At 38.2% G+C, this 9,163-nt stretch overlaps 1 protein-coding gene and 1 non-coding gene across 2 annotated transcripts; one reads left to right on the top strand and one right to left on the bottom strand.

The window, feature by feature from the left end:
• The first annotated feature begins 1,944 nt into the window (after positions 1–1,944).
• On the top strand, positions 1,945–2,015 carry TRNAG-CCC. The gene has a single exon. It is a non-coding gene; the product is annotated as a tRNA-Gly (tRNA).
• A 314-nt stretch (positions 2,016–2,329) lies between these two features.
• LOC103949274 (ABC transporter F family member 3) lies at positions 2,330–8,762 on the bottom strand. The gene is made up of 19 exons (XM_009360378.3): positions 8,745–8,762; positions 8,074–8,378; positions 7,588–7,803; positions 7,117–7,306; positions 6,781–6,989; positions 6,475–6,621; positions 5,991–6,119; positions 5,790–5,891; positions 5,527–5,673; positions 5,191–5,253; positions 4,984–5,030; positions 4,817–4,876; positions 4,584–4,666; positions 4,235–4,329; positions 3,912–3,998; positions 3,336–3,423; positions 2,981–3,066; positions 2,771–2,833; positions 2,330–2,664 (listed from the first exon to the last, which is right to left on the bottom strand). The coding sequence occupies exons 2-19, from the start codon at positions 8,272–8,274 to the stop codon at positions 2,542–2,544; spliced, it is 2,136 nt and encodes a 711-aa protein (XP_009358653.1). The 5' UTR covers positions 8,275–8,378; positions 8,745–8,762; the 3' UTR covers positions 2,330–2,541.
• Between the last annotated feature and the right edge of the window lie 401 nt (positions 8,763–9,163).

Genomic DNA, 9,163 nt, shown 5'->3' with positions numbered 1-9,163 from the left:
CATTGTTGTTAATAGCACTAGGATTTTAGAATGTGGGATGCTAGACCGTGCAACCTACAGGCCCAGTTACAAGCACAATCAATGATAAATAACAACACGTCACTGTTCATATCGAACAAGTGATCGACTTTGAAATGATCTGTTCACCACTCTGAACAAATCCAACTGTAGCATCTTATAGATTGGTTATCGGCTCCATCCCCAGCCCCTTCATATTCCGCATCCTTCTGCTTCGTTGCTTGCTTTTCTTGATCAGGGACTGCGTCCCATTACGCCAGTATGATATATTCTCCACACTACCTTGAATGTATAGTTTACTAAGCATAACGCTCTTGATGTGTAATCTAATGAGGATACAACCCTTCAACCTGAACATATTCCCTGAATGCATAATTGTAAATCAAAGAACTAAAACAATATTTGTAAATCAACTTGAAGATATTATGTCCATCTATCCATACATTTGTTTGTTTCATGAATTAGTGAAACCACCATTACATGCCCTTCCAATCCAATGATGCAAATCAACTCAACTCGATAAAAACGTCGAATCTGAATAATTGACGATTAAGGTCAGACAAATCCCTAATTTGCAAATTCCTACCTAATTCCAGAGATTCAATCCTCAGTTCCTACAAGTTCATGCATGATTCAACCAACAAAATTGCAACGCCTATGAAACAAAGTATGAATTAGAGAAACAAATTTATTAATCAACGATTTCAATATGTTCTACTGCAATCCGTATTATGTAGCTCATACATTCCCCATCCATTACACATTGACACACCCGCATGAAATTCAGAACCACAAGCTGTTTTCGATAAACCCTAATTAAAATACAAACGAAGATAATACCGCAGAGAGAGAGAGAGAGGGGGGGATAGATCAGACGGGGAGATTAGCGACGTCGTTTGGAGGTTCGTTGTTGTGATCGGTGAGGGTGAGAGGGCGGTCCTTGGCCTCGTCGTCGTCTTCGTAGTCGGAGTCAGTGGTGGAGAGGTTGACGCACGAGAAGCGCTCGAGGGAGGAGAAGAAGGCGGTGGACACGGTGACACTGAGCCAGCTCGCCACCTGGTCAAGCGTCTCCCGGGATATGATACCGTTCACGTTTTCCATCGTTTCACTTTTCACCTTTTTCTCAAAATTGGGATGCCAGGTTTGATGACGTGATTTTGGATTTATATATAGTTGGGACGCGGTTTTAATTTGAATTGGGCTATAGAGAGTGCAAGGCCCAATCTGATCTGAAATTGAGGTAAGAAACAGTCGTTCACGTATGAGTGAATGGGTAGTTATTAATTAAGGAAAACTAATGAAAATGGTTTGAAAATTTTGAGTTTTAATGATAAGGAAAAAATAAAGGGTAAAGTGAATGGTACCAGGATTGACTTTTTAGTGTAAAAAAATGGTTTTTCGTTAAAGTGAACCGTAAAACTCCCTATTAATTATCGTCAAATGAATGCAATAATGACACGTTACAAATCGGCAACGACCAAGCAAGGAGCATGGGTTATGGATGTTGCCGAAGTCAAAGGTCTTCCGGTGGAAATTGGTCGGATTAAGGAGGAGAAAGAGACGGGGTTGGATTTAATATATTAATCTCATGAGTTCAATATACTGGTATCACACTCAAATATTCTAGCCTATTTTAGAAGTGTATTCCAATATGAGCACAATATATTGATATCACTCACTGTTTATATCTTACTGTGAAAGCCCTAATATGAAAATTTTAGAGTCTAATTCTCGATTTTGTGTGGATCTCATTTGTATCTTGAATCTTAAAATGTTAATAAACACATTCCCTTTTGAATGAGTACAATTTCTTTTTTTCACTTTCCATTGTCGATTAGTACACACGCCATAAGGGACACTCTTCTTTCTCTTCTCTCCATCTCGAGTTAAACCACAGACCAAAGTTGTACCCAATTATTACAGCAAGCGCATCTGGTGTAGTGGTATCATAGTACCCTCCCACGGTACTGACCAGGGTTCGATTCCCTGGATGCGCATTTATTTTTTGTTTATTTTATAAACCAACTTTTCAGTGTTTATTTTATGAGGACATTTTTGTTCTAATATCAATTCTATGGGCAAAAACTTCTATGCCATTTGCATACCTGTGTTATCCCAATTGGTTGGTGGGCTATCTGCCCATTTCGTTGTACTTAAGTTCATATCCCGCTTTTCGTAAATTAAAGTAGTTTTGTCCTGTAAAAGAGACAATGTAACTCAAAAGTAAATTATAGCACATATCTTGTTGCACATTACAATAGATACTCTTCATTTTTGTTCATTAACTTGTAAACCATAAAACACAACGGCGTAAAATCGTAATAAAAAGATTATTTTCAAATTATAAAAGAACAGGCTAGTAAGGGCATGTCAATCCGATTACATTGCTCAACCATTCGATTTAAGGAGGAAACAAAACTATAACACGTATATGCTATCTTAAGACACGCTCCAGATTGTGTGTTCTTCCGGCAGTCCTGTAGTCATCAGCCATGAGATGGATGAAATGCTGATAACTTTTTTCTACGATGACTGCAGTATCTTCTTGTAGTCCTCAAAACTGCCATCGAATGGTTGTATCCTACCTTCTGATACCACCCATAGCTCGTCCACACTTCCAGAGATCAGATGCTCGTCGTGACTAACCTGTAAGAAAGAAACACGCTTATGAGTCATACTAGTGCATCAAATAATTCTCGTATACAAGCTCTCGTTGCAAATGGAAATTGTGAAGATACTAGAAATGAAATACCATGAGAATGCCTCCTTGGAAGAGCACAAGACCTTGTATTAGTGCCTCCACAGCATCCAAGTCCTACATGTCAACAGCCATTGCAATGTGAACAAACACACAATCAGGCAAGGCAGTGTTCTTCGGTTCATTTTATGCAAGCAATTCGTAACCAAAATATTGTTACTTCTTTCGAGCAGTAGAATCATGAGAAGGAGAATTATGACTTACCAGATGATTGGAGGGCTCATCAAGCAATATTATGTGCGGTTTCTTGAAAGTTATCTTGGCAAACGCAACTCTGCTCTTCTGACCACCTAATATACCCCATTCAAGTATTTCGAGAATAATGTTAAAACTCATAGAGCAACACTGGAATTGACTCTTTCAGTAAAACTCACAGCTAGCATAGGATGCTAAAGAATGAACAGTAAATATCTCAGTAGTCTACAAAATTAGTATAAGTGTCCCGGCCAGTCTTTCAACTTGGCAAACCATGCCAATCTTAAAGAGGTTCAAGTAAAATAATAGTTCTAGAAATCAATTGATCTCTTTAAACAAATTCACAGTATGGAATAGAGAATACCAGACAACGTGTACATAGGCTGAAGTGCAAGATTTCCAGAGACACCTAAAGAACCCAAGTGAGATCGGAGCTTTTGTTCAGGTACTCCCTGCAAAAAGGATTCTTCATTACTTCACATGATTAATTTTAACAAAAAATAGTAAAAGCATGCTAAATCTTATTAACAAGATTGTTCGCTCTAATGAGACAAAAGCACCACGAAGGATTGATCCAAAGAGACCTACCCCAACCCAAAACTAAATTTGTGCGAGTAGTGAAGTTACGATATTGAATGGAAACTTGTCCCCATTGGCAAATGATTAACAGGTATCAATTCCAAGTCTTGTTCAATGATATAGAATTTGAGAGGGAAAGCGGCGAAATATTCCTTTTAGGTTGCAGATAAAATAGATCAGGTCCACTGATTATATTCAAGATTTAAAGCAAAATTATCCTATTCTGGATATGGAAAAGGATTCAGAGGGGTTCACTAGCAGGATCCTAGAAAAGAGAACTCAGTATACCACCTCTAGAAACATGAAAAGTTTTTCCATACACATAGAAAAGAGAAGGAAAATGGTATCATCAAGAACTCACTGGGAAGCATCGCATCATATACAATAAGGGATTAGAAGATAAATCTAGCCCATCAACGTGGTGCTGACTGAACACAGCAATCCGTACCTGTAAACAGTGAAAGAGATGCAATGGTCAAGAGTAGCTACCTTGTGTTCTTAGTACACAAGGCACATAATGAAATTAAGTAGCAGAATACCATATTTGCTTAAATAAACAGTACTATCTATAACTAAAATAACTTAGTGGACAGCCCTGTGGCATGTTAGTTGAAATCTGAAATTCGTATGATCAATTCAAAATTGTAACCCAGTAAAAGTAATCCCAAGAAACATGCAAGATACCTTAGCCGAACGGAAAACTGTCCCAGAGATTGGTTGTAGCTCCCCTGCAATTAGTTTGAGTATCGTTGATTTACCAATACCATTTGGCCCAACCACTGCATAAGAATCATGACAAGCACAATAAGTATAGCAACACATTAATTCCAACTTATTCATCCAAAAAAGAAGAATCCATATTTCCCAAGAAAATGAGGCCTCAAAATTAAATTATTGAATGAATTGTCATATTTCCACTAGAAACACAAAATATGAAGATACTCTCAACAACAGAACACATAATATATTAATATGCAAGCTATCAAGCAATATATCAATTTTCAAATAGACAAGATTAACTTAGCATCCTTACTTGCGATGCGGCTGTCAAGGTCAATTCCAAAATTTAAATTCCTAAACAAAACAGGTCCACCAGGATAACCAAATGATGCATCACTGCAAACACATATCACCAGAAAAATACAATAAGCAATTGATCTAAGAGATGAAAACAGCATGAACCTGAAAGTAAAAAGTAAAACAAGCAAAGCATCTCATGTGAGTCGCTGAACCCAAGAAAGGGGGCAAAATTGCACTGTGACAAACCTGAAACTTATTATAGGAGGACCAGGTCTGTCGTCTGGAGTTGGGAACTCAAACTTATAGCTGCAAATGAAAAGGCCAGAGGCATTACATAAAGCGGGAAAGAGAACTAGAAATATTGTTTTACATGCTATTATCCATATAAGCCACGAAGACAAATCAGTGCGTACTCAGGGTCATTTACAATCTCATCCACATGTCCCAACCGGTCCAAAGCCTAAACAAAAGTAGAAAGAGGGAAGATCAGTTATTTCTAACACAATAAGATCAATGCAGCAATCCAATTTAAACATGAAGAATTTTTCTAAATAAAAATTGTTAATGGCCACGAAAGCGGGATTCATAAAGGTAAGCATGCAAGAATACAATAAAATCACCTTAATTCTTGACTGAACAAGTGCGGCCCTCTTGGCATTGTAGCGGAACTTATCAATAAAAGTCTGTAGATCAAAGTAAAAAAAAATTGAATGTCAAACGTAAGTTACTAAAATGCAGAACATATGTCAAAAAGAGGGGAACAGGAAGACAAAATAAGAGAGTAATTGGACATCCGTCCATATGTTTTAAACAGACTGCTGCACTGGTCAAAGTAAACAGAGGCTAACTACCCTAAATATCTTTACCAAAGCTAAGTTGAACTGCTGTAGATATCACGAAAATAAGAAAATGCATAAATAATAGCATCAATTTGTCATTATTGTATGATGAAAAACCTGCATATGTGCTCTTGAACGCTCATTGGCCTCAAAAGCTTTCTGTTGGTTCTTCACTAGTTCTGTTCGTGTCCTCTCATATGTATCATAGTCCCCTTTGTAAGCAGTCAACTTTTGCCCATGAAGATGTAGGATATCAGTGACTACCTGCCAAAAAAGAAAACATGGAATGACGTATAAAGCATATTCTAATGTGCTATAGAAACCACACTAATTAATAAGCAGTTGACATGAAAAATAAGAAAACAAATCACATAAATTACCGTGTTCAAGAATTCTCTAGCATGAGAAACAACTATGCATGTCTTTGGCCACTTCACCAGGTAAGCCTCCAGCCAGAGGACAGCATGAAGATCAAGATGGTTCTGAAAAGACAAAAGGAAATACACATGAGGGTGGGAAAAAAAAACCATGCACAAAATTGGCTGAAAAAATGAACAGACTAAAGAGTATGAACAATAGACCGTGGGTTCATCAAGCAGTAACAAATCAGGCTCTATAAACAGGGCACGAGCAAGAGCTATTCGCATTCGCCATCCTCCTGAAAATGCTTTAGTTGGTTTTCGCTGCATCTCCGGAGAGAAACTAAGACCCTGTAAAATTCCTTGTCAGTAGGATGGCAACTCATATAAAGAACAAGATGACAAGCATTTCTCCATCCAAATGTACCTAAATGGCACAGTTCACCACCAGCAGGCAGAATTTTCTGTTTCATTTGTTACTTAGTATTGATGGCTTGGTGATATATCATTATTAGTATAACAGCAAAGAAATTCAACCTAGAACGAGATGGCATTTATAACTTCTATCCTCACTTCTTTTCGTCGCTATTTATTCTAGTTTTTGGAGAGTTGAATCAGAGCCCTAAGCATCATAAATTTCATAGACCAGGCTTAAGCCAAGCAGATAATTGTACGAGACTTATGCAGCAACAAATGGAGAACTGACCGCAAGAATGGAAGCTGCCCGTGACTCTGCTGAATCAGCATCAATGAACTCAAGCCTTTTGTATATCTCCTGAAGTCTCCGCCCAATGGCATCTTTCTCAACTTCCCCGTTGCCCTTTTCTGTTGAGTCCTCAAATTCCAGTGCCCTCTTCAGGTTAAAATAATTTATTAAGCATAGTGAAAGAGCAATATAAACTTCTAATTCATTCAGAAAATTTTTTCGGTGCCAAAAAAAAAAAATAAACAGAAAAGTTAAATTTTTCAACATCAGCAGCTCCCTTCTAATTAAGAACAACGTGCATTCAACCTGTTGAGCAAGAAGACTAGCTTCTTCTTCCATAAGCTTAGTTCTTTCAACATCAGTGTTAAGAACACACTGCAAGGCTGTTGTATCATCACCCACCACTTCTTGCTCCACATGCAATATTTGGAAGTTCCTAGGAATGCCATCAATGGCATGCATAGCCAAGTGCCTAAGAAAAGTTGTTTTCCCCGTACCATTTCTTCCCACAAGGCCTTCATGAATCGTGAAAAGATCAATAATGTCAAATGCCTACTGAAAAGTTATATTACAACTACAGATGGCCCTCTCAACTTGGAAACAAAGGCAAGAGGATCATAATACACTGGAAAATACACTCACCATAATGCCTTCCATAAGAAAGTGTTACTGAACCATCCACAATAAGATCACGGCCACCCACAGAAACATTGAAGTTTTCCAGACGGATATCCCTGACATTTGGGCCACCAGCACTTTCATGATTTACACTTACAACAGGCATTCCAGCCCTGACTGCTTCCATTTCTGCTAAATGTATTTGATATTGTTGCTGTACATTGAAAAGGAGAAAATATAAAAATTAGAAAAAACTAAACCAATCTTTCAAATATTTAAATCCTCAGCACCAACAACAGCCTAGCTCGAATATGACCTCAATCTAAGCACATAAACTCAACATGGACCAATAATCTTGCTCCTCAATATCACACACACACACACACACAAAAAAAAAAAAAAAAAGCACTAAACATTAGGATATAATAATACAACTCACATACTAAAATTCTACCAATTTCATTGACAAAATCATATCTCATGTAGAAACATTACCTCTCTTTGGCGATCATCCTTCCTCTTTTTCCTTTCTATCTTCGCTCGGTCACGTTCAGTTAACACAGGGCCATCAATCAACTCAACCTTCTTCTTTGGAGCTACCTTCTCATTCATCCCGTCATCCATTCTTACAGGTGCTGATAGGCTCCGCACAGTCGGTTTTGCTTTAACCAACCCATGTTTCCCGAACTTCTCTGTTATTATACTGCAAACCTACATCAACCCACAAATCAAGCTTGCGAAACCACGTATTCCGAAATCAACAAACTAGCATTGTTAATTTCTACAGGCAGCCTAATCAGAAATCTTTTCACTTAGCAAACAACATAAACCCAACAATTCAGAAAAACCCAAGTCGTTTATGATCAACGTGATTCAAAATAAACGTTTTACAGCTACCAGTTTTACTTTCCTTTACACTTTCCAAAATTTTCTGAGCAGCCAAACAGACCAAATGAAATTAAAGGAAAATAAAAATCTCACCGAGCGACACTCAGCGAAGTCGCTAACGCAGCCGGCGCCGAGAAGGAGCTCGCCGAGGGCTTCGAAGGCGCCTTCACCGTCTTCGCCGAAATCGAAGTCCTCGTCGGCGAGGACGTTGACGATGTACTCGATTATGGGCTCGTCGACGTCCTCGGCCCGCCGGCCCAACACTTCGTGGACCACTGAGCTGGCCACAGTCATTGCTCCGAATCCGAATCCAGAAGAACGAAATATCCGTTTGGTTCACTGCGCAAGGGTTTTGGGAGATTCAAGGAAACCGATAGAGAAGCTCGGCGAGCCCTTACACTATGTTTGGACGAGGGAAATAAACATGAAATTTTGGTAAAAGTCAGAATTTATAAATTAATAGGCACCAATTCTCTTGTTTGGATTCATAAGCATAGAAATTTAGAATTTCCGCATGGAAAAAAAACTTGGAATTTGGGACCTCCAAATCCCAAGTTCAAATTTCATGTAAATAGGTGTCATTTCTCAATTTCTATGATTGAGAGTTTAAAAATAACAAATTATGTGTTCAATTCCATTGTTCTTTTAGGTTAACCAAACAAGAAAATTTACAAATTCTAGAAAATAAAATCTCGTCATTTCAATTTCTGTCATTTTTAAATTCCTTAGTAATCTTAAATTTCTTCACCCAAACATAGTGTTACTATCTTTGCAGAGAGGAGAAAGGAGGGTGCTTGGTACGACGGCGTCCTGGCCGATAAGAGGCATGTAAAATTGGCGGGGTTTTGGTTCGGCCCAATATATTTGGGCCGGGGCCGGAGGGCTAACAATCGGGCTAGATTGGATTGGCCCGGTTGGGAACGTTGGGCATTGTTCATCTCTATTTTTCATATTAGTATATAGAAAAAATTGTAGCAATGGTCCTTCAATTTTAATTCAATTGGAGTAATGGTCATTCAACTAAACTTCCATGACCATTGATTCTCTAACTCATTAAAAAGTGTAGCTATGATCATTTTCATTAACTCTGTCAAAATTATGTCAAAATGAGAATACGTATATCTATGACCATGGATTTTATACAGTACTGTGGAGCATGGGAAATTCTCAGTGTTTTTGAGGT

Source organism: the organism of the source record quoted next, unplaced genomic scaffold, assembly GCF_019419815.1.
Source record: "Pyrus x bretschneideri cultivar Hongxiangsu unplaced genomic scaffold, Pyrus_bretschneideri_v1 Contig3, whole genome shotgun sequence".
Classification (NCBI taxonomy): domain Eukaryota; kingdom Viridiplantae; phylum Streptophyta; class Magnoliopsida; order Rosales; family Rosaceae; genus Pyrus; species Pyrus x bretschneideri.
The sequence above is the reverse complement of the archived record's forward strand: the minus strand, read 5'-3'. Positions and strand labels throughout refer to the sequence as shown.

Excerpts from the sequence above, each read along its gene's own strand:
- LOC103949274 (XM_009360378.3), bottom strand. The coding sequence starts at position 8,274 with ATGACTGTGGCCAGCTCAGTGGTCCACGAAGTGTTGGGCCGGCGGGCC. Across the intron at positions 7,307-7,587 it reads AGGATGATCGCCAAAGAGAG|CAACAATATCAAATACATTT; the intron begins GTAATGTTTCTA and ends TTCAATGTACAG. Across the intron at positions 3,424-3,911 it reads ATATGATGCGATGCTTCCCA|GGAGTACCTGAACAAAAGCT; the intron begins GTGAGTTCTTGA and ends TCCTTTTTGCAG.